Genomic DNA, 23,949 nt, shown 5'->3' with positions numbered 1-23,949 from the left:
TTTACCATGACCTCTAACCTTGACATTGTTATTTAATTTACCTTCTAAATTTAATTTAATTTTCTTATATTAATTGTTATACTAAATTTATAATTTTTGTTATTATATTATTTCTCATTTTGTTTAGGCTTTTACTCTTATTATTTCTTGTGTCTCAGATGTAAATTTATTAAAACTTTATCATCTTATTATATTCATAGGTGTTAATTTATAAAAATTTTGATATATAAACAAGTAATATTCTATATATAACTAGGAAGATTTGTTGTTATTATTATCCAAACTTTCAAACTTTTCAAAAATTGAAAATAATTAAAAACTTATAATACGACAAAATTTTATTACATATTTTACGAGATTATGTGAAAAGTCAAACTTTTTTCCATAGTATTTTAAAATATGTAAATAAATTTTTTTAAATGTTAACTATAATCTTGTATTATACAGGTATATTATGAGTACTTACTAACTAAGGTACTAAAAATTAATCATTAATAAAACATCTTATCGTTATTTCAAATAAATTCCCTAACACTAGTTTGAAATATGTTTTAAAGTAAAATAGTACATGTGTCTCATAAATCAGTAAATTTTGATTATTAATCAATTTTACCATGTTATCAGTAAGAATTACTATTTATGTATTAAAACTTACTATTACATGAATTAAACTTACACTATAAAAAGTAAGTTTGGGATATAAAGTAGTAATTTATTTATTTAAAAAGTAAGTTTAATATTTATTCCAATTTACATTTTGAAGTATAAAAGTTACTAATTTATTACTGTTAAATTACTATTTTAGATGGAAAACTTACTTTCTTATTTTTAAGTGTTATCCTATTTAGGTGGATAGGCCTATCAAATAATCAAATGGCCGCTAAAAGTAAATAAAAAATAAATCGAAAATGGTCATATAAGTGTTATCCTATTTATGTTTCAAAAAGTAAATCGAAATAAAAATGAAAGTTACTTTTTTTTTAAAATTAAATTACTACTCTACATTCGAAACTTAGTTTTGTGGGGAGTAAGTTTAGTTCAAGTAATAGTAAGTTTTTATAGATTAATAGTAAATCTTGTTGAAAGAATAATAATTTGGTTAATCATCAAAACTTACTAGTTTGTGGCATAAATTTACTATATTACTTAAAGAAACTTATATGAAACAAGTATTAAGAAGTTTATTTAAACTAGTGCTAAGATTTTTTTATTAATGGTTGAAACTTAATATTATAGTTAGTAGTTGTTGGTAACATAAATGTATAATAATGATTGTATGTTTCATTCATAAATGTTTTGCGTTTTAAGCATTTTAATAAATGTATGCATCATTTATAAATGTTATGTGTTTTAATAAATTTATTTTCTAGGTCACAAGTATAAAAGGTAAAGTGATCGTATCTAATGTAGCGTAATCTTTTAAAATTATAGTAAATTTACCCATATATTAAGTTTCGTGAGTTTCAAATATATTTCGTATCATTCACAATATGGATTTACATGCACATTTTTTATGAAACTTGCTTTTAATTGGCAAATAGTATGTAAATTATTATAAAATGTCATTTTATGATAATCATAATTTTTATAGGTGAATGGAATAGGTGCAAGATCTTGATACTGTACTACAACACAAATTTGGGGATAAGTACAAGTTTCAGGCATCGTCATTTGAATTTGACGAATCTCCTAACATTCCTAAACAACTGAATGGGTAACTTTCATTAATGACGTTTTAAAGCCTAAAAAACCGTGTGCTGAGTATTGTATAACATGAGTATTTGAGTTGCTTTTCGAGTTCTGCTCATCAAGTAAGCCAGTCCAATTTGAAGTAAACAGCAAAATCTACATGCACAAGACATTTGATATGAAATTGGTATTTCAAAATAGGAGAAAACGGCTCATTTTGAGCATCAGAATGAATCTAACTTTTAATAATTGATACTTACGCATCAAAATTAAGCTGGCAGGACACTAGATATAGCTATCTAAGCATGACAAGATTACATGGCCAAGAACTGAATTTAGAGCACAAAGACTTTGGCTTCAAAAATCTGAAGCAATCAAAAGGCTAGTAACTTGATTTGAGAATTTGATCACCAGCATCAAGGGCTCTGATATCACTATCAAAAGCTTCAGTTTGGATTGACATTTCTGGTTTACAAACCCAAGAGCACTTGGATGCTAACAATATCTGAAATTTGATCACCAAACTTTTTTCCAAGCAAGCTGAAATTATTCACATTAAAACAAGTAAACACCAGAAATTGCAAACTAAGGAGATTATGTTCATATTTACAATCAAAACGCATTAAACTACCTTCGAAGAAACTTAAATCATCCTAAAAGCTTTGAGCAAAGACGTGCAAAAACATTTGTACTCTCTCAAGAATAAAATTCCTTAATGGTCTTGGCTGAAATCTGGTTCATTCACTACAAAACCATCACAAGATTTGTATTAAAAAAAGGCCACAACAACACATAATCATAGCAAATAAATAACATAAAACTTAGGCGTGAAGAAGGAAAAATGTACCTGAATACTTTTCATCTCCTAACAAGCTAGTGTTTTGTACATGACTTTGGATTAATGAAGGATTGCATGCCCACATTAATGCCTATACAAATGCAAATAGAGCACCATTATATTTCATGCCTTCACACAAAAATAAATAAAAGCAAGCTATACATTACCTGACCAGGAGGAATGATCTGAAACCAATTACTATCCATTAATTCCTTATTGCATCCACGCTGTGAATCTGATTGCAATAGGCCATCGGATGATCCTATCAGATTCAAATTTACATTCTCAACATTATTGGGTGCCCCAACATGATCATAATTGTGAGTTTCATATGCATCTGTGCACACTTTAGTACATTTTCGTCTATCATGTCCAAATGACCTGCGGGAAAAAAATTGCCAAGCACAATCCATAAACAATAAGATTGAATTTATAAAGGCGTATATGAAGTGTACATATATAACTAACATTTTTGGCCTTCTAACATAAAGCCAATGAGTGGATGAAATTTAGCATTGCTCATTCATATCTGGTTTTGCAAAGCTATTCTAACCGTAGAATAAGTCAATTTTAAGAGTAGGTGATTACTTGCAATTTTTGCATCGTCTTCGCTTTCGCTTGTGAGTGGACTGTTTTGCCTTTTGTCCCTTTGTAGCAACAACAATTGGACCAAGAGAAAGTATGGACCAAAGTGGAAACATTTGCCTGGGAATTCAATCGTATCGTTGGAATTGAGAACTAAATAAGAAGAAGACAGATGACTTTAAAGAGATAGGTGATACCCGAAAGTGTTTCAGGAACCCAAAACCGTTTTCAGCAACCCAAAATCATTTTTAGAAACCCGGTGATTTTTTCACTTAAATATGTAAATTTTTTACTTTTAGTATTAGTAAGTTTAGTTTAAACATAAGTAAATTTTGTCAAATAATAAGTAAATTAAATTACTCAAAGTGTAAATTTCTATTTCTGACTAAAACTTATCTTTCAGGCATATACTTACTAGTTTGAATTAAAAACTTACTTATCTTCTCGACTTGGCAACCCGTTTCTTTTCTAGGTATTTTATGAATAGAACTCCATTCTCTCTATATTACAAACCATCATCAAACTAATTGAAAACCTCAATTCTCATATAAACCATTCATCTGAATTTTGTTCCAATCAACCCATTCAACAGATTTATGTTCCAGTCTAATCGTTATAATATAGCAATGGCATTAACAAGCTATTTTGACTCTCCCGGTAAGGGTTTACGTATTAGTAATTTTTTAGGAGGAAGATGAGTTATTCACATGTCCAAAATATCGAAACAACCAGCATAATCTAATCCTTAGTTCAATGAAAGTCACAAATTTGCGGGTAGGTAGATTAGATTATGTTGAATGCCTTTGGCTCTTTACAATGAAATTCAAAATTTTTTCTCATGACAGAGCAAAGACGGTGATATAATTGATTGTGTCTATATGTATCAACAACCAGCATTTGACAATCCTTTGCTCAAAGACCACTGGATTCCGCAGGTTTGCCCCATGCAACACCATTCAAAAGAAAAATAAACAAAAAAATGCAAAAATATGAAGTATGTATAACACCATAATTGATTGATGGTCGGAATCTATGAATTTTCTCTCCTTTCCTGACTGAAGAAGAGGGAAGATGTGATTCTACAAAATCTACATGTATCATAGGATGGTAATAAGAATTGCTTCTGCAACACAGATTTACAAGAGTAATAATGGCTAAATTTCCGTGGCATTGCAGACGTTACAATGGAGTAAAAAATTCAAGAGGCTGATAATAAATTTCCATAGAAACAACAGATTCGCAACAATGATTCTAGATCAGTTCAGTTCAATAACATATGCTCCATCAAGCGTATCAACTTAGAATTCCAAAACGGGAGAAACCTCTCTTGCCTGAAGAATTCAAGTTATAAAGCTCATGTTGAGTTACTAATATATTAGTAATTCTCACCCGCACAGAGTAGCAATCACAACATACAAATTTCTCTTTGACATTTCACCAAACATCTTATATGCATTCACAAATTAATCACATTTAACTTAAACGCCTGGTCTCAAGTCCTTTCCTAGATGTTTCACATGGCTATTAAACATATTTTACCCGTAGACAATCAAAACTACAAACCATTTCCTAGATGTTTCAACGGACATTTTCGGCCCCAAAATTGCAATAAAATCTTCAAATTCTCAGCCTTGATTTCCCAAGAAAATCTTGACAAACAAAACAAATGAAATATAAATAAATTACAGCAATATAATCAAACGATTTCAAGAGAACATGATGATCTAACCTCGTCACTGCTATTTTTCATATGCTCTTTGGCTGGCTACCACCGTCGCTAACCCTTTTGTTGTGTTTGCATATGACATCACTCAAACCCAACCGAACGATGAGAAAGGATAGAAGCAAAGTGTGAACTAAAGATGAAAATTTTGAAGTGAGAAGATTTATTCAATTGTAACAAAGAGAAAGTGTGGATCAAAGTGGAAACCTTTGCCTGGGAATTCAATCGTATCATTGGAACTGGGAACTGAATAAGAAGAAGGTAGATAACTTTAAAGAGAAAGGTGATACCCAAAACCGTTTTTTTACTTAAATATATGTACATTTTTTACTTTCAGTATTGGTAAGTTTAATTTAAACATAAGTAAATTTTGTCAAATAATAAGTAAATTAAATTACTCAAAGTGTAAATTTCTATTTCTGACTAAATCTTATCTTTCAGGCATATACTTACTAGTTTTAATTTAAAACTTACTAAAGTTAATATTAATTATTTTAATATAATATTTAAAAAGTCACTAAAAGATTTGATCTGTCACTAAAGGTAATAGAAACCTATAATAGCAGGTTTCCCTAATATCGTTACCATAACTATAGGCACTGTAGCACTGTCCGATAATAAAATGGTTCATAGGACAACTATCACTTTTTTATACATTGCCGTAACTAAACCAGTACCTTTCCTTAACACGGCTTTTATGGTTTTCCATGACAAGGGTAGAATCATCATCTCTATAGAGTCTTTTGATGACAAAAGGCAAAGAAGAAAAGAAAAGGAATTGCAGATGAGCTGATTCGCAGGTCTTGAATTTAATGTTCATCGTCCCGTCCGTCCTAGGGAAATTGCGCAAGCAAACAAACAAAGGAGAGCAACACAAAGACGGTATCCAGCTGTTGGATTCTTTTCTTCTTTTTTTTTTTGCTTTTTACTTTTTCACCCTTTCCCTTGTAATGAAAAAAAATTCAAGTTAGTAAATAAAAGTATTGTCAACGGTATTGAACTTTATATAAAACTATGGCACTTCGTATATGGCGCTTTTGAAATACAAGGTTCTAATAGAGGACCAAATTAAGTGCCCTTGTCCGAGCAATAATTGTGTGATGTTTTTTCTTTTTTCAACAATAATATTTTGAGGAATTAGCGCACTTTTTTGTTGAATGCTTGTCCTTTCATTTTTTGAATCTGTATGCTAAAATGAGGGAAAGTCCAACCAATTCATTTCCCATTTGTAAGAGTAGTATCAAAAGGACATCTAAATTTCATAGATTGATGATTAGAGAACACTGCACTACAATTCAATAACTCCCTTATAATAACCCCCCAAAATAGTTAGACCAAAACTCATGTTTTAGTGAGACTCAACAGATACTTCTAACTTTTGAGGTTTTAATCTTGGTTATTTTGCCACTAAAAGTTAATTTAGTTACTAGTGCAAAACATCACGAAATTCACTAATGCTACTTTTGGATCGAAGAATTATATGAAAGTTTTGTAATCCTCTCAAATCCTTCTAATTGTTTAGATTATTTAAGAGGTACATTTAGATTGCTAATTCACCAATTATTTCTGTGCTTAAAATGCACTTTAAAAAAATTAGTAAATTACAAACTCAAACGTCTTGGGTCAATTTTAAATCTTTCATCGAATTTTTAAAATCCAGACGAAGTTTAATAAATTAGCTGACTATAGACAAATTAAGGGTAATTAGTTGAAGATCACAACTCACACTATCGATTCAAGATCTTAGTCATACACGTGGCAACAGAAACCAAGAAAAGCAGAAGAGGCTAGCATGCACTTCAATAATTGATAATAGTAGTTTTTTTTTTTAATTCCAAATGAGAAAGCCTTCTTGTTGCAAGCAAAGTGACGCCAAGCATCCTCCTATATTTGTGACACACTCGACCGTCCTATTCTACAAACAAGAAAAGACCTGTTCTGCAGACAGGGAAAGAAAAATGTGGATTTTTTTTTTTTTTTTTTCGACACAGGAGTGTTCGGGTTAATCCTTACGGGGTCCGACTAATTCCCTGCGGCCCGGGCCCGGCGCCCCAACCCGGTCCGAACACGTTAAGTGCGCGGAGGAATCCAGCGTAGCGGAGACTCGAACTTGTGACCTCAAGGGTCACTGGTGAGAGGCGCCGCCGCTGGACCATTCACGCGGGGACTGAAAAGAAAAATGTGGATTGAAAAGGATAAAATGAGCCAATCGGAAGAACCCAGGATTGATTTTGCATGAAATCAGAAATCTTTGAGATGAGGACGTGAGATACTAGTCACACTGAACAAAACCCAAGTATCATAAGAATATAAACATTACAAAATTCAGAAAACATGAATTCTAGTAGAAGTGAAATCTTTTATTGCTGTAATGTGTTGATGGACATAGGAGGAGATGTAGGATAATTAAATTCAAGCAGATCCCTTAAATTTCTTGGCAATGCCTGCAATGTATTTGCCCTGGTGGAAAGCAATTTGCAGCTCAAGCTCAGTTGGCTGTCTGGAGCCATCTCCGGCGAAGGTACCAGCGCCATATGGGCTGCCACCCTTAACCTTCTCCACCTCGAACATTCCAGCTCCAGCAGTATATCCAATAGGAACAAAAATCAGCCCATGATGAACAAGTTGCGTGACGGCTGTCAATCTACAACATTGTTCATCAAGAATAATTTAATCATTCATTTTTATTTCCAATATACTGGAATATGCTTTTCACGTAATTCGTGTACTTACGGGGTGGTTTCTTGGCCGCCTCCCTGAGATGCAGTGGAGTAGAAAATGCCAGCAGGCTTTCCAGCCAGCTTTTGAGCTCCCCACAAGAAACCAGTTGAATCCATAAATGCCTTGAATTGGGCAGCCATCATCCCAAATCTAGTTGGGAAGCCAAATATGAACGCATCAGCTTCAGGGAGTTCATGGGGAGTAATCACAGGGACGTCACTCTTTGGGGGAGCACCCAACTTTCCAAGAATTTCCTCTGAAAGAGTTTCTGGCACCTGTTACGAGTTATTACTATCAGCTGCATTAGCATTTCCTGAAACAGTTTCTTGAATTCTCTCTCTCTCTCTCTCTCTCTCTCTCTCTCTCTCTCTCTCTCTCTCTTTTCCCCCCTATGAGAAACATATGATTTCTAATTTGACTTGGACATGAACATACACATATTTCTCATATTAATTTAATCGCAGTTTTTTAGTTAGAACTGTACCTAATCCTCTGCATCTCCACAACAGAACAGGAGCATTTATTGATATCATCCTTCTATGAAACGTTATAGAAAACAACTAACTTTGAGTCCATCAATAACTTCAAGACAAAACTTTCTGAACTTATTGCCTGCCAGATAGTAAAATCTGCAGAAAACAAAATTGCGTTGATCTACACAATTGCACTTAAGATTGTACCTGCCACAGTTTTGCCTCCACCCCTTCAACAGAATCAGCTCCCTTCTTGATCTCATGGGCAAGTTTCTCAACATGTCCATAGGTAGAGTAATAACTGCAATCCGGAGAAAAAAAAATTAACATGTAGAGATCCAATTGGAAATATATGACTTGAAGCTTTCAGACTTAGAAACGGGGACAACATGTTTTTTTTTTTTTTTTTTTACTAGAGAAATAGAAGGGAACATAAGCAATTTGTGCATCAAACTTCATGAGATATCCAATCTAGAGTTGAAAATCATGCAGTCCTGTATATTCAGAAAAATAGATGTGGGTTAAAAAAAAAAAGTGTTCTTCAGACCAAAATATTGTGCATGACTTGATACAGTTAGGCGATTCAGCCCAGAAAATAAGATAAAGATAGCATGAACTGCAAAAAATCCAGACACTTGAAAACGAGTAAAAAGGATGAAGAGAGTAAGCAAAAGCGACGGTACACAATGTAGACTTTGGTGGCCATTGGATTAAGAATCTTCTTCTTGATGAAGAGGAGGACCGCTCTTTATTTGATTGTGTAATGGAAGATGAATGAAAGGTTGGAAGAATGGAGAATAACAAGGGGCACCTCCCGCCCGTATTATATAGTGGCGCCTGGGAGTCGATATTCATTGTTTCCTTAATTACTTTTCTTTCCATAATTAATGTTCAGTGATATGTTTGTTACACCTACAAAGTTCTGAGTTGTCTCGATTAATTTGATCTGTCATTTGTCCTTTCTTTTATGTTATTAATGGAGCCATCGCTTTTTTCTTTCCTTTTTTTTTTTTCCATTTTGATAGAACAAAATCATAATGGATTCTATTACCATAAAAATGTTAAAAATTATTTCTGTCATATTAGTTGTTCATAGGCATTTATGTTGGTTCAGAATCAATAGAAAAGAATCACGTTCCACTTGGAATGTTAAAATGAGATAAAATGAGACGCTTATATATTCACGTGAAACTTTTTCATTGGTTTGATAATAACTACTAGACATACTTAGCAATTACCTCCAAACTGACGTAAAATTTTTGGTGCAGCTACTATGGCAGTATTTTCCTTGTTCTTCAATGTGTTTCCAGCATTAAATGCTGGTTGGTAGACATTTTGTTCACACAATAATAATGTTAGCAACTTAATCAAGCAACCGATAAAATATTTTCCTAATTGTACGAGGATATTGATTTAACCGAAAAAAGGTTCTTGAGACACGGATAAGCTAATCAAGGGAAGAAACAATTGCATATTCCTGAGCAAGATCCAATGAATTGTAAATCGTCACAAGATGAGTGCAAAATATGTCGACAAAAAGTACAAAGAATTTGTACCAAAAGTGTGTGGAGATGACTAAGTTCATTCCGATGGGTCCTTAGTGTATTTGAAGTAAGTTAAGGCCTTCGCAATATTCCTATTGTGTACTATCAGTGAGGCAATGCATGAACTTATTGAACAGAATACATGAACTTATCGAACAGAAAACATGGCGAATTTTTAAAGGATCCGAACAAATAGTAATTAGTATACAGACTACAGAGACTGTGACCAAAGTCTGTATACAATTTTCTCTTTTCTGCCCAGCAAAGGCAAAAGATCCAAATAAGTATTTGGAAAGGGATTTTCATCAAAAAAATCTCTATATTTTCATAAACATATTTTTCAATTATCGATTACCTTACATATATCTACAGTACATTTTCTACAAAATCTCCAAAAAGTTGCAATCCAAACACAGACCTAAATCTTCTCCCTACAACTAAACTTAGAAAGGCAAAGATACGTTTAAACTAGGGATGGCGGGCACTCACCCCGCGGGGGGCTAATGGGGAGGGGGAGTGTACCCCCGCCCCGCCATCCGCTTTAAAAAAATAAAAATATAATTATATATATAATATATAATTTAATTAATTACAAACTTATGGTAATGATATTATTAGTTATATGTATTATATGATGTCTATTAGTATATATAATATAATTGATATTATTAATTATACTAATAATTATATATGTGTACTAATACAAATTATTAATTGGTTATACTAAATTTACTTATACATTTATACTAAATCCCTAATTACACTTAATATAATAACTTTTTTTTTTTTAAAAGCACAAGTACAATAATGAATTAGTGATTGTATTTGTACCAAAAGTGAAAACTTGACTACTTTAATTATATTTATTTCATCATGTTAGATTGTATTCAAATAATTTTTATTTGATTGTTTTTATAAGTTTCAATTGTAAAATTACAATGAATAATAATTTGATGATGTGTTGATATTTTATTACTTGATTATTTGCTAAAATTTAACCATAATAAAATTATATAACAAATTTTTATTAGCCCCATGGGAGCGCCCGCAGGAAAAACGGGGCGGGGGTTGGGGCGAAGGGGGGGGGGGGGGGGGGGGGGGGGAGTTTGTAGGCAGGGCGATCCGCGCCCGTTGCCACCCCTAGTTTAAACTTCTATCTTACTCCAAAATGTTCCCACAAATATAAAATTTTACCATTTGGGAGAAAATGTTTATTTGAGCCCGCATAAACCTGTGATTAAATCCATCTTAATGCCTCTTGTTGTTTTGTCTGATACACCATCATCAAGACTACATGATACTTACTCCTCATATGTCAAGTACTGTAGACAAGAATTGATAGACCAAGCCATCATCATGATCTATCATCAATTTTACACTAATATCCAAAAGATGACCCCAGTAACCATCACAAAAGTAGCTAAACATAGCTGGAATCGAAGAGCAGAAGGCACAATCCAACTGGGTTTAACCCCGGTCATATTTAGATCCAGGTTGATGCTGACCTAGCACGAGAATCCTCAATATCCCATGCCTCATCTTGGGCTGAATCTCCTCAACCTTGAAAAGACTGGGTTCAAATTCTATGTTGCCCCCGTAATTCCTGCCGGAAGTCTCAGAATCATCCTCAATCTCGCCATACCCTTTGTAGAAAAGGGTGTTGCTATCCTTATCCACCCAAGCCTTGAAGCCATCTTCTGCAACCCCCGGCATGCACAGCCTAAGGTACCAACCGATCGGGCTTACAAGGTTTATGATGGCCTCTTCTGGACCTCCAGTTTGGAGTGGATGGGCTATTTGATGGATCCTTCTTGGTTGCTCCTCATTGTAGTCTCGGATTGCAATTATCTTTGCTGGGTCTTCATCCGAGTTCTGGGGGAAGGAGGAGGGAGACGAGGAGAAGATCAAACGGGTGGTGGTCCTGGGGGTTGTGCGGCTGAGGAATCTGGTGAGTAGCGCGGTGGCCATGGTTGCTCAAGAGGCTTTGCTGATACTGCTAAGGGTTTTACTTTTTCCGAAAATGAAAGGGATTGAGATTTTGCTTATGCCGAGGCAGTAATTCTACAGATGTGGAGTGGACTGGAGTGGAGTACTAGGAACTCGGTCAAACTGGTCTTTATCAATTTTGTGTTGTCATAAGACAAAAACCACATGATAAATGGACATCCCTCTATTAAATTGCGGATTGCCAATTTCTTCTTTAGGCCGGTCAGGACTAAAAATCCAGGCTTCCTGAAAATGTCATCAGCGAGTGCATAGACACGCATATGATGGGGATTCATTCCTATTTGAATTGTTCTTGGATATCTTCAGATTCCCCTTTCCTTAATATAGAGTAGTGTAGATTTACGTGTCAGGCAAAAAAAAAAATTTGCTGATATGTTGGTACATATTTAAGATCTTGGCACTAGCTAAATTGGAGCCATCGGTAATTTTTTCTTAGAAAATTGAATTCCAATCAATGGATGACTAGATACAATAAGAGATAATAAACATAAATATATACTTTCATATGGTAATTTATATATATATGCACGAGTGCTCTTTGATCCCTTAGGGAATATCTTAAAATTTATGATTTATTGATGCACAAATTTGATGCTGTTGAGGGAAAATCCTTCATTAGGGTGCCTTTGGGAGCTGAGGATTTGAACGCAAAAGAAAGGAAAAGAAGAGAAAGCCTGATTTTCCTTTATTTATGAGTTTTAAGTAAGAGAGAAATGAAAGAAAATGAAAGGATGAATAGTGGACAAAATTTTTCCTCCCAAATTGGAGAGAAAGTTAGAGGAAGCTTGTAAAAAATTTTTAAAATACCTCTTTTATCCTTAAAAATACCTTGAACAAATATTTAATAACTTTCATATCCAAAATCATTCCACTAATTCTCAAAACTCCCAAACAACATAACAATCCTTTCTCTTCTTTTCTCTCCTCTCATAACTAAAGTTTTCCCTTCTTCTCTTTTCTATCCTAAACTGCCAAACTTAGCCTTAGAGACAGCACAGCGGGAAAGAGTGCTTTTTTGGGGTGTTAATTATAGCTACGTTTTATACTTATTTTGATTCGTCTAAACTGCCCCGCCCTAGGCACAATCTTTCACGTTAGTAGTAGCTTCTTACAATATCGGATAATTTTAGGGAACTTTCTGGCCATCTCCTTTCAATGCATTACTGCTACTTAAAAAGCCTAAAAGTAAAACACACAACCAAATGGAAAATAACACACATACCCCAAAAAAAAAAAAACTCAGTTGAAAAGGGGAAGGAATTGAGATGAACCCAGAAACCAATTAACTTTTAGCAATGATCAAGTACCCTAAATATATATAGATACTGTTGTAAAACACATCTAATCATTACTTTATCGGATGGAACCAGAGAAGTGCTTTCTTAGAAGAGTCCTCCAGTCCAGCATCTCAAATTCCAGTATGAAATACCAACATCCAAAAACCTCATTACAATTCTATTCTAGCCAGCAAAATACACATACGTAGAGGGCAACATTACAATTAAAAAAAAAAAGAAGAGGCCAGCAACAGCGGTAGTAAATGACCCTTTTAGTGACACTAACAGTACCAACCATATACTAAATGGTTCAAGCTGCCAAATTCCTAGACACAGTGATCCTCAAGATCCCATGTTTCATCTCTGACTTAATGATCTTCTCAACCTTAACTTCTTCCGGCTTAAACTTGATTTTTCCGGCATAAGTTCTCCCGGAGGTTTCACCCTTCACCATTAGCATTTCGTCTTCTCCGTTTCCTTCAACACACAGAGCATTTTCCTTGGAATCCAGCCATACCTTGTAACCCTCTGGGCCTACACCCGGCATGACCACTCTCACAGTCTTATGTTCCTTGTTGTCTTTTGCAGTTTTGATGGTGACAGCCGCACTCGGACCTGCTGATTGAAGAGGGTTCAGAACGCACCACGCATCTGGCTCAAATGCGCTCTGGGGTAAGTCTGGTGGGAGGCTGCTGCTGTTGCTGGTGCCGCCGGAGGAGAAGGAGCGCCGGCTGGTGACCATCCAGAAAGATGAGACGGTGGCGCTGGATAATGGGGTTTTGGGGTGGAGGAGATTGGTGATAAGGGTGGAGGACGCAGTGGGTGCTGCGGATTTTTTGACGGCGAAGGCCAACAAGGAGGATGCCATTTCTCTCTCTGTCTCTCTTTTTTTGGAGAGCGTAGAAAAAGGGTTTCTGGGGTTTCGTGAAGGGAAGGACCGGAATTGGGGGTTGGATCGCCGGACTACATTCAGACATAACGCCGTTAACTGCTGTATGCAGTGCGACGTTGTAACTTGTAAGCAAGAGTAGGACTGTACCTCTGTATTTTACAACCGTACACGTAGCAAGTTGAGAGTACTTGGTGGATAGATGACAGGACTCAGACTGGAGATTTTCAAATTTTGTTTGGTTGCCATTTCATTTTTCTTTTGGATTTGAATGGGTAATTTTGAGTTTTGGGTTGTCAATTTTTTTTTTAAGCCCAATGACCAAGTAGTACATATTTACCAGTTGTATGAGTGCAAGATTCTCGACCTCTTTGCATTATTAGTCTACTTTTATCCATGGTTTCCATTTTTAGGTCAATGTTCATACCTAAGATTAAAGGACTAGTAAACAGCTTGTAAGAACTTGATGGCTATTTAGTTAGGCTTGACCATTAGCTTATTGATTAGTTTAATTGACAAAGGAAAAAAAATCTAATTTGTTTGGTAGGGCAAGCAATCTCAATCTCCCTATTATAATTTTCCTTAATTTGTTTTCAAGCATATGAATTTAGAATAGAGCTCCTGATGATATTCAAACATTTCCAATGGCTGAACCGAATTAGTGCTAGCATACTTGAAATTAGAGTTGCTAGGTGCTAGCGAGTCGAGCCACACGCAAGTCAAATGCTCGAGCTTGAGTAACTTCATGCATATACCAAGTTGAGTTCGAGCCTCCATTTGTGCTCGTCGATTAAATGACTAATAAGGGCTATTCTGTGCTCATTGATTATTGGTATATTATTTAAATTATATTTTTATTTTTATTATGAAATGATTAATAAGGGCTAATGTTTTAGGTAATTTACTGTAAGTGTTGTCAACTTAATAAAACTCATAAATGGTAAAAATGTAGTATTGTAAAAACTAGATAGAAATGAGGATTTTAGATAATTTACCATAAATTTTTGTTTTTTTTAACCTTAGAATTTGTTAAGACCCAAGTCTCAAGTCTTGAATCTTAACGAGTTGAGATCGAGTTTGGAAATGCATATTGTCGAGTTGAGTCGAATTGAATTACATACTCGCTTGAGTATGCATATGTAAAAATGCATACTCACTTGAGTTGAGTTGAAACTCAAGGAGGCTTGTGTAGCATCGAATTTGAACTTGATTCCAATCGTTAACACCACTACTCGAAATACATATCCACATTTCCCCAATAAATTTCAACTAAGAAAACAGATTTGATGGTTTCCTGTTCTTATGCGACAAATTCAGGATTGAGTCGTCATTAAAGGAGTGGGCAAAATTAAAGTTTCCCAATATTAAAAATGAAAAAGGGCTGCACAAGACCAAAATTAAGACCATACCATAACTTGCTTGATTCAACTGTTTTTCTTCTCTGATTCGCCACTATGTCTTGTAGAATACACCTATGTATGTATCCTCAGTAGACTACACTATAGCAAGCATGGATGCACATCTATCCATCTTTTGGAGTAATTAGTAATTACCAACAAAACACACACACACAGAGACGAATGAAATGAAATTAATCAGCTACTGCATCATCAACCTAGAAATTACAGCAACAACAGATTAGTGGAGTAATATTCACCTCTTCATTTCAGATGGAGTAATAACATCTATTTTTTCTACATACTCTGCATTGAAACGGATTAAACATCCAAAAAAACCATAAGCAAACTCTTAACTGAAACTAAAGGCCCTCCATATTGAACAAATTATACACCAGATTACTTCTCTTGGTCCTTCCCTCCCAATACACTATCAAGTCCACCGACATTAGGAATAATCATCTTGAGTATCCCATTCTTCATCTCGGACTTAACCTCCTCAACTTTACTAAAGTCAGGGTCAAATTCAAGGCTTCCCCCATAAGTCCTCCCAGAAGTTTCACTTTCAAGTTCAATTTCTCCTCTCCCAGCAAAAAATACAGTGTTGTTCTCCACCCAAACTCTGCAACCATCCTGGGCAATCCCAGGCAGGGTAACTCGCACAAGTATACCATCTTTCAATTCATCTACTGCCACCACGTCTTTTGGGCCTCCTGATTGAAATGGATTCTCCATCTTGAACTCCTGTGGCGACCCTTTAATTACAACTGTAGACCATGAACAAAACATTTCAAGTCAAAATACAACAGGAACACATCCGCTAGTAAGAAAATAAAAGGATGTTTCGTGGGTTGAAGGAAATACGAGGAGATTCCTGGCTGTTGCTGGTCTTTTCGCCTGTTTCGCGGGCCGATTCTGATGTTGCTGTGGTGGACGACTTGCCGGCGGACTTGGAGCAGAGGAAGCGGTGGGTCAAAGTTGAGGTGGCCGTAATAGGAGGTCTGAGGCGGAGGAATCTGTTCAAAAGAGTAGAGCCGGTGGTAGTGGTGGTAGCTTTTTTGACGGTGTTGCCTACTGCCGCAGAAGCCATCTCTCTGTTTTTCCTCTTCTAAATTTTTTTAGTTTGGATTTTAGTTTGGTTTGGTCTGCTTCGGGACTTAATGAGGGTTTACGTGTTTCACGAAATATTTATTTATTCCAACAAATTTTTTTTTTTCAATTGACTCGGGCACTACGTTAATTTCTAGAATAATAGCCTTGGGTATAATATAATAAGCCCAATGTTAGACACGTACCATACCACAGCCCAAAGTGCCGATGCCCAGTAAACAATTTGTAGTCTTATCAATTTTTTTTTTTTAATCGATCACGAGTTGTTACGCTTACACTAGTCTTACTCTAACTTATCTAGCTGAGGATTCAACTGAATCAAGAGCAGTCAAAGGGAGTAATTCTCACTTCTAAATCAAATGGGTGCATTTTTGCACATGACCTGCAGTTAGATTTACGTCTTATGCTTCACTTGATGGTGTTAATTACCATACGATGAATTGGTTAGTATTAACAAATACCATAATTAAGATGCGATGCGATGCGAGCCATGCAAAGCTTGCACGGAATTTTGCTGCCGGGAATGGGATTTGTGGCTTCTGTGCTAGCATTTCATTTTCGAGCAAAGGGACGCCATCACCTCCTCCTCCAAAGGAAGGATTTGCTTATTCATTGTGGGAATTGATCTCTTACCAGCTGATACTCTGATCTCTAGGTTTGATGACGAGGAGATACCCAGACGGGTTTATATCTGGATTTTCCCATGAGATGAATGAAAAAAGAAAACAGAGAGAAAATAGAGACAGCAAATTCACAAGCCACACTGTCTCGAGCAGCTGATCATGAACTGTGTTTCAACATAATCAAATAGTGCAAGCAAGTCTCGTTTTGATTCCAGAAAATAACACGGTATAACAAAAACCAGAATGAGTAGGTCTCAATCCAGAGTAAGTATATATCACCTATTAACACCAGTAGCATACAAATATCAGTTGCATGCTTATAAATATAGCCTAATAACATCAATCCAGACTTGAGCAGCAACCACGCATTCCATCAAAAGCGCAATCACTTAGCTGTCTGACTCTATATTGATTTCTGTGACTTAATAACCATTCTCAGAACACCAGCTTTAATTTCGCCTTTCACTTCCTTGACCCAACAACACCCACACTGAAAACCAAATCTCCCAACATAGCTTCTTCGGCTGCCATCATAGTAGGAACCCTTAACCCCTTCACCAGCAAAGTAAACAAAGTTATCCTTGACTTTCATGGAGAGACCTTCCTTTGGGACATCAGGCATGTCAATTCTCATGAACAATCCACTGTCACTTTTCTTATCACAAGTACAGAGCCATTTCGACTCCATAGTTCCATTCGATCCAGCTACCTGGAAAGGATAAAATCCTTTAACCTCAACTGCACCACAAACATTAAGGAAAAAAAAAAAAACGAGCGTTATCACGTAGCATTAGCATTATTATCAACCAATGCGCTGTCACCCTTCATGACAAACAAACAACAGTGTAATGATGATTTGCACCTGGTGGGGCTATGAGGGGGATGCTTCTCAGCCGAAGTAACAAATTCCCAATACTGTGTTCCACATTCTGGGAATAATCAATTCCTGGAAAATGATTGCTAGAGGTAGAGAAGCCAGGCCGAAAACCAGTACCCTTCAAGACCTTTTAAAAAGAAATCAACAGGTTAGATATCACTGTTAATCTAAAGTATCAAGTTCAATGATCATCTGTTATTCAGTAATATATCAGGACACTGTAACCTGAACATTAGCATTAATTTTGAAGTTCTTTTCCCAGTTGACAGTGCGAACGAGGATAGTGATACCAACAGGCATGAATTTGAGCCTCGTCCTTCGACAGTAGCTATGGAAGTTCAGATTATCATACAAGTCTTTTAATTATGCTTCAGAAGGTCGGCTGAGATCTAAATCATGCCACAAATGACTCTTGCATTTTGATATGGATATACCAGAAAGATTAACCTGATTCTGCTGACAACTAGCTACTACTATTCATCAAATAACTTCTAACCAAGATTAGGATAAGCAATACTCAATATACTCCCATAAATGTACTTGTCCAGTCCAAAGTATAGAGAGATTGCTAGTTTAGTTTAGGAATATGAAGAACAACATCAATTTAACCCAGCAAAGCCAGTAAATCTACTCAGTGCACTGTGAGCTATTCCCGCATCACTACAGATATCACAACAGCTACCGTGGCATGCATTTCAGCGGTGGCAAAGTGGCATTATCTGAATCTAGAACAGGAAACCAAACATATTTATGCAATTATCTACTGGTATAACTTACGAAACCCACCAAAAAAGGGGAATCAAACAAATAAATTTCAGGAACTCAATAAGAGCCTAGAGGAATTAATCACAATCAGAGGTTCAGAACTCTCCTGCAAGGCCGCAACCCTACAATCTTACCATCAAAATTTAAGGAACAGCAGAGGCAATCAATTGTGTTGCTAAAAAAAAAAGAACAACCCATCTAAGATTTCAAGCATTTCCACATCAGCAGCCCATAAACTTTCGTGCACTTGGAATGAAACATCGAGGGAAAAAGCAAAAATCAGTAATAACTTAAACGGATCTCACTAATCAACATTGGCTGATGGATAAAATACTTAAAAAAAAATAATAAAGAAAAGTCTAGTCAAGAACTTAGTCATCGAACCATCATTGTTGATAATTCATTTTTGTGCATCAACTGCCCCTCCATGGCTCCATCCCCACCCCCACAAATGGGGAAGACAAAAACACACAATAACAACAAAAAAGAAAAGGGGAAAAAGGGCTTATCTGCAAGGATCTCTCTCTCTCTCTCTCTCTCTCTCTCTCTCTCTCTCTCTCTCTCTCTCTCTCTCTCTCTCTTCTTCTTCTTCTTCTTTGTTTTTTTTTTATTTTTATTTTTTGTCTCAGAAAGGTATCAGGTCCTTTTCTGCCTCTAAACTATCACATGCCAAGATGTATAAGTGCCGTTTTAACTTAGATCAATATGTGCACATCTTTCACTGAGATCAAGATTAAAGCTGGAATAGTACAACTAAGTAAAAACACCCGAGCAACGAATCATTTATCACCCAACAAAAACAGTTTGAAGCAAAGGATGAGGGAAAAAAAAAAGCAAGAACTTGAAATGAAAAAACAAAGATCACTTTACCATCCTAAGGACTCCATTTTTTACGTCAGTTTTGACATGCAGAATCTCCACAGGATCAGAGTTGAAATCAAGTTCGCCGCGGTAATATCTAGCTCCAGCTTCATGATCCGTCTCTTTAGGGGCTTCTCCAACAAAGCTAACTTTTTTCTTATCCCAAGCCACCTTCACATTTTCCTCCTCAACCCCGGGCATGTCGACCCTCACATACAACCCCTTGTTCATCATCTTCTTTGCAGCTTCTTTCTTCTGTCTTGGATAAACATTCACCGTTCTAGCTTCGTAGCCTTCTTTTGGCCCCTCAATCTGGTATGGGTTCATCTGGAAAGGTCCCTCTGCACAAAAATAAAAAAAAAACACGAAAATGGTAAGTAAAATACATCATAGAAAAAGAGAAAAAGCCAAGGAAAATGAAAAGAAAAAAAATGAGGAAATGAGACAATAAAGCGAGATCTTTTTTTTTTCTCTAACCTGTACTTTTCTTCAAAGCGCCGGTGAGGGGATGGCGGTCGGTGGATGAGGAAGCGCTGCAGCTGGGCGCCACACCTTTGGTGGTTGAAGAAGTGGCCTTGGTCTTAGCTAGTTGTTTGTCAGCCTGAGCAGCCATTGTTAGTTCTTCTATGTAAAGGGGTTTTAGGAGGGTTTCTGTGCTTTATGATTTTCACAAGCACTAGTACGCCTAATAAGATAAAATTAGCAGCAGTAGACACAGCATCATATTAGCAGCAATTTTACTCTATAATCTTTCAGCTAAATACTAGAATTAGTGCCAAATTATCAGAATCTTGTACTCCACTTAACACTAGACACTATCATTCGTTCAAAATTTAACCCAGAGATTGAATAAGATTGTCATTTTTTTATTGCACTAGTTAGGAGAAGAATTGCAGATATTCCAGTGCAGTGCATGTCAGAAAGCATCCCAATTGCATGAATTTTTTGGATAAGGTGTGGAATACCCCAGCTGTCCTGTCCTCTGTTGCTGCCTCGGTGGTAGTGGTAGGTACTCCACTCCCGCTGCAATTTGGATTTTTTGGGAAACTGTCTGTACCAATGGGAAAAGATATATAATTACCCTCAGCAATGAGCGTTACCAATTTCGGATTGAGTCCATCTACAAGAAAAAAAAAACATTTCTAAATCACGCGACATTTTTGAACGATAGAAAGCATTTTTAAATCACGCAACAAACATTTTCGAATAAATTGTAAAAACAAATACAGGAATATGTAAAATTAAGGAGGTTAAAATTTTTTTTCTTTCAAAATATACCAGCTTTTCTCCCACCTTCTTTGTTTTTTTTTTTTTTTTTTTTTATAAGCAAAGAGAAACTTTATTAAACCACTGAGCTTTGATTCAGTGGCCACAAAAAAGGGATTAAATCTCTTTTTGAACTGTAGGTCAGGGATTTGAACCTCAGCTAACTATAGTGGGATTTTCCCACAACCTTAAATGGAGTACATTTCATTGCACATTAGTATTTCCAGCACATTGTTTAAGGGGATAGATCTAATTGGCTGTTTTTGATCATATTAAATCCAAAGAATGTGATTTCCGACTAACTTTACTTTATTAATCCAGAGAATGGCATACTAATTTTAATCTGATCAATTTGAAATCCATTGAGAGTGCCAAACAGCAATTCGAGTTTGTGAGTGTGAATTCAAGTATGTATTAAGTGTTGAGCCACATTTGACAGTAGTGTAAAATGGTGGTATTTTCTCCAAATAGGTTATACCATATGAGGTGAGATTGAAGATATATCCATCGCAACAGAATGAGGAAATTTTATCGGTTTCCTTGAAATGATATGAGATTTTACAATTTCAACGGTTTCGGGTTTCCATTTTATTTTACTTACACTTTCTTTACAAGAAAAGAATTTTGTTGCGTGCACCAATTGGTCCACCATGCAATGCAGCGTACAAAAACCACAGCATCTTGGCACTTAAAATCCCATAATGCAGCCAACCACGCACGCACGCTCTGTATATAACTTTTGACAAAAATCAAAGGCGTGAATCCAGAAGCAACAAACACTCCAAAAGTTAAAAACTTAGATTACTTACCAAAAAAGCTAGAAACATGTAATTAAGTTGGTGAGGGACAAACTACTACTACATTAATTTAGTCCGTCCAGCAAAACAAGAGCTAATTAATAGAGTACTTTTGAACCAGCTTTGTTTTGATCTTTTCCTTTTGAACCAGCATCCTCAAAACTCCAGCTTTGATATCAAATTGCACATCTTTCACGTTGCAGCACCCACAATACAGTCTGAATATTCCAAAATACGTCCTTGTACTGTTATTGTCATGCTCTGAGCCCTTGACGCCTTTGCCACCATAGAACACCGAGTTGTTCTTAGTTCGAAGGGAAAATCCTTCCTTCGAAACACCAGGCAAGTCAATCCTGCAGAAAAAGCCGAAATCATCTCTATCAGGAGTACATTTTGACTCCAGGGTTCCAGTTGCTCCGCCCGCTTGGAATGGATAGAACCCTTTAAGCTCAGCTGTTGCAACAAGAAAAAAGAACAGAGTAAATGTTAGAGAAAAACAATACTACAGTAGTATATTGTTCCTTGAACGAGTTATATTTATATATGACCTTCAAGTGTAAGCAAACATGGTAGTGACTGGTGTCAAATAATCAAATGTACCAAATGAATCAATAAAAACGGACCTGGTAGGGCTCTGAGGTAGAGTCTGTCCACAACCACAAAGGTATCACTACTCACTCTCCCCAAAACCTTGATACAACCATAGGATTCGAAATGACGGCTATTAGTAGAGAACCCAGGCTGGAAACCAGAACCCACCAAGACCTTTTAAGAACCAAAGGTATCAGATATATTCTATATGAACCAAATCTGAAATTTATATTGTAGTCCTGTCAGATTACATTACGGATATCAAGATTACCAATTAACCATGGCCTAAAAGGTAGAACCTCTTTCATGAATTTTTATCCTGTAATTACTGCAAGAATTTCCAGCAGGATAAACTTGAAGGCACGTGCCTCTACAAATTCATACCAAATTAACTCGCAAAGATACAATACTGGACAGTTTAGATTCTTGCGTTTTAGGATTATATCTTCGTTACTCACAAAATTTTACGAGTGGAATCCAAATCCTAGTCATGGTATCAATTACGAGAAAATTAATCACCGTATCATTACTTAGGCCAAAGATCATTTACCATCGTCAGAACTCCATTTTGCAGATTAGTTTTCACTCCATAAATAGCAACTGGCCCAGAGCTGAAATCAAGTACCCCTTCGTAATTCCGTCCTCCAGCATCATTCTCAGTTTCTCTAGGGGCTTCACCAACAAAGCTGACTTTCTTCTTCTCCCATGTCACCTTTAAATTTTCCATTTCTACGCCAGGCATGTCGACTCTCACATACAATCCTTCCTTCACTGTCTTGGCTTCATACCCGGTTTTTGGCCCATCTTTCAGATCTGGGATAATCTGAAACGGCCCCTCTGCAAAACGAAACAAATAACAAAGAAAAGGGTAAAAGACAAAGAAACAGAAGCAAAAAAAGGGGAGTGCTTATCTTTCCCTCAAAAACATAAAGAAAATGAAGTGATTATCTAAGATGATAGTAACCAAAATACTCTATTATGAAGAACAAGAAACAGGAAAATGAGGAAAAAACAAAGAGAAAAAATGAAAGCAAATTTTTTTTTGTGAAATAGTTTCTAGTACATGTTAAGCTCAGATTAAACACAAAACATTAAATATCTATGAAGTGCTTTTCTTTCCTTCAAAAAATGAAAATGAAATCATTATGCAAGATGGAAAAAAAACCCCGAAATACTACTCTGAAGAAATAGAAAGAGCATGAGAAAAATACATATGAGAAACAACGACCAAAAAACCAAAAAGAAAAAGAGGAAAGAGATCTTCTTTATTTTTTATTTTGTTTTGGTTTTCTCTAACCTAAACTCTTTTTCAAGGCTCCACTCATCGGATGCACGATGATGGACTTGGAAGTAACATCTGGGGGAGTTGAGGAAGCAATCTTTGGCTGCTGTTGCTCAGAAGCCATTTTTTGAGGTTGAGAGGTTTCAAGAGGGTTTTGAGCTAGCTTTTGATGTTTCTTGAGAGAGAAAATGGCAAGTTTAGTAGTATAGCAGGTTGGGTTGACGTTTTCACTAGGCTTAGACTAACAATAAAAGGGTTCTATTGGTATAAATAGGAAAACTTAGCTAGAATGCCAATATTGGGATTAGCTCATAACGAAAAGTGAAGCTACCTAGTTAATCAGCAAAAACTAGTTTTCTTGGCCAAATAGTGGATAAGAATGCCTTTTTTTTTTCCGTAGTAGGAGCTGATATTGTACATTACTTTTGATTTGTTTCACCCTATATTCGGGCTAGTACATCCAGTCCTATATCTGGTAAGGAACTGGGGGGTGGGGTGAATGGTACTGCACTGCTTCATTATAATAGTTTCTGTTTTTATCAGTTTTACTTCCATTTCTTGTTATAGTATTTTGGTTTAAGATTATTTGCAATGGACTTCTTAATGAATAATGAGCCATTTGGATCCTATCTTT

General features: G+C 35.8%; 4 protein-coding genes across 7 annotated transcripts; all 4 read right to left on the bottom strand.

The window, feature by feature from the left end:
- Window positions 1–1,904: 1,904 nt before the first annotated feature.
- Window positions 1,905–5,132, bottom strand: LOC113703541 (uncharacterized). 4 transcript variants are annotated; one of them, XM_072060640.1, is made up of 6 exons: window positions 4,842–5,132; window positions 3,116–3,232; window positions 2,695–2,908; window positions 2,537–2,618; window positions 2,321–2,433; window positions 1,905–2,229 (listed from the first exon to the last, which is right to left on the bottom strand). In XM_072060640.1, the coding sequence occupies exons 2-5, from the start codon at window positions 3,226–3,228 to the stop codon at window positions 2,402–2,404; spliced, it is 441 nt and encodes a 146-aa protein (XP_071916741.1). In that variant the 5' UTR covers window positions 3,229–3,232; window positions 4,842–5,132; the 3' UTR covers window positions 1,905–2,229; window positions 2,321–2,401. The 4 variants fall into 4 exon arrangements, 2 of the variants coding, with proteins under 2 accessions (XP_071916741.1, XP_071916740.1); XR_011819677.1 differs by having other exon boundaries at window positions 2,537–2,562; window positions 3,116–5,132; XM_072060639.1 differs by having other exon boundaries at window positions 3,116–5,132.
- Window positions 5,133–7,174: 2,042 nt separating this feature from the next.
- LOC113702699 (NAD(P)H dehydrogenase (quinone) FQR1) lies at window positions 7,175–8,821 on the bottom strand. Its single transcript, XM_027223827.2, has 4 exons — window positions 8,713–8,821; window positions 8,237–8,330; window positions 7,569–7,831; window positions 7,175–7,479 (listed from the first exon to the last, which is right to left on the bottom strand). Exons 1-4 carry the CDS (start codon window positions 8,733–8,735, stop codon window positions 7,248–7,250), a joined length of 612 nt encoding a protein of 203 aa, XP_027079628.1. The 5' UTR covers window positions 8,736–8,821; the 3' UTR covers window positions 7,175–7,247.
- A 6,563-nt stretch (window positions 8,822–15,384) lies between these two features.
- On the bottom strand, window positions 15,385–16,308 carry LOC140013126 (14.7 kDa heat shock protein-like). Its single transcript, XM_072062233.1, has 2 exons — window positions 16,008–16,308; window positions 15,385–15,910 (listed from the first exon to the last, which is right to left on the bottom strand). The coding sequence occupies exons 1-2, from the start codon at window positions 16,231–16,233 to the stop codon at window positions 15,543–15,545; spliced, it is 594 nt and encodes a 197-aa protein (XP_071918334.1). The 5' UTR covers window positions 16,234–16,308; the 3' UTR covers window positions 15,385–15,542.
- A 753-nt stretch (window positions 16,309–17,061) lies between these two features.
- On the bottom strand, window positions 17,062–23,539 carry LOC113704976 (putative 57 kDa heat shock protein). Its single transcript, XM_072061165.1, has 8 exons — window positions 23,331–23,539; window positions 22,584–22,870; window positions 22,066–22,207; window positions 21,538–21,895; window positions 19,857–20,035; window positions 19,389–19,720; window positions 17,739–17,880; window positions 17,062–17,614 (listed from the first exon to the last, which is right to left on the bottom strand). The coding sequence occupies exons 1-8, from the start codon at window positions 23,437–23,439 to the stop codon at window positions 17,280–17,282; spliced, it is 1,884 nt and encodes a 627-aa protein (XP_071917266.1). The 5' UTR covers window positions 23,440–23,539; the 3' UTR covers window positions 17,062–17,279.
- Between the last annotated feature and the right edge of the window lie 410 nt (window positions 23,540–23,949).

This window comes from Coffea arabica, chromosome 8e (assembly GCF_036785885.1).
Source record: "Coffea arabica cultivar ET-39 chromosome 8e, Coffea Arabica ET-39 HiFi, whole genome shotgun sequence".
In the NCBI taxonomy this organism is placed as follows: Eukaryota; Viridiplantae; Streptophyta; class Magnoliopsida; order Gentianales; family Rubiaceae; genus Coffea; species Coffea arabica.
Note: the sequence above shows the minus strand (reverse complement) of the source record. Positions and strands in the feature narration are given on the sequence as shown.

Bases quoted from the DNA above. Each gene is read 5' to 3' on its own strand.
- LOC113702699 (XM_027223827.2), bottom strand. From the start codon at position 8,735: ATGGCCACCAAAGTCTACATTGT. The intron at 8,331-8,712 runs GTACCGTCGCTT...TCCGGATTGCAG, and splicing joins GCCACCAAAGTCTACATTGT to TTATTACTCTACCTATGGAC. The intron at 7,480-7,568 runs GTAAGTACACGA...ACAATGTTGTAG, and splicing joins GGCGGCCAAGAAACCACCCC to ATTGACAGCCGTCACGCAAC.
- LOC113704976 (XM_072061165.1), bottom strand. From the start codon at position 23,439: ATGGCTTCTGAGCAACAGCAGCCAAAGATTGCTTCCTCAACTCCCCCA. The intron at 22,208-22,583 runs GTAAATGATCTT...GGTTCTTAAAAG, and splicing joins AAAATGGAGTTCTGACGATG to GTCTTGGTGGGTTCTGGTTT. The intron at 20,036-21,537 runs GCTCTTGTTTTG...AAAATCATAAAG, and splicing joins CAAAAGTACTCTATTAATTA to CACAGAAACCCTCCTAAAAC.
- LOC113703541 (XM_072060639.1), bottom strand. From the start codon at position 3,228: ATGTTTCCACTTTGGTCCATACTTTCTCTTGGTCCAATTGTTGTTGCT. The intron at 2,619-2,694 runs GTAATGTATAGC...GCATTTGTATAG, and splicing joins AGATCATTCCTCCTGGTCAG to GCATTAATGTGGGCATGCAA. The intron at 2,434-2,536 runs GTACATTTTTCC...ATGGTTTTGTAG, and splicing joins AGGAGATGAAAAGTATTCAG to TGAATGAACCAGATTTCAGC.
- LOC140013126 (XM_072062233.1), bottom strand. From the start codon at position 16,233: ATGGCTTCTGCGGCAGTAGGCAACACCGTCAAAAAAGCTACCACCACT. The intron at 15,911-16,007 runs GTATTTCCTTCA...CATGGTCTACAG, and splicing joins CAACAGCCAGGAATCTCCTC to TTGTAATTAAAGGGTCGCCA.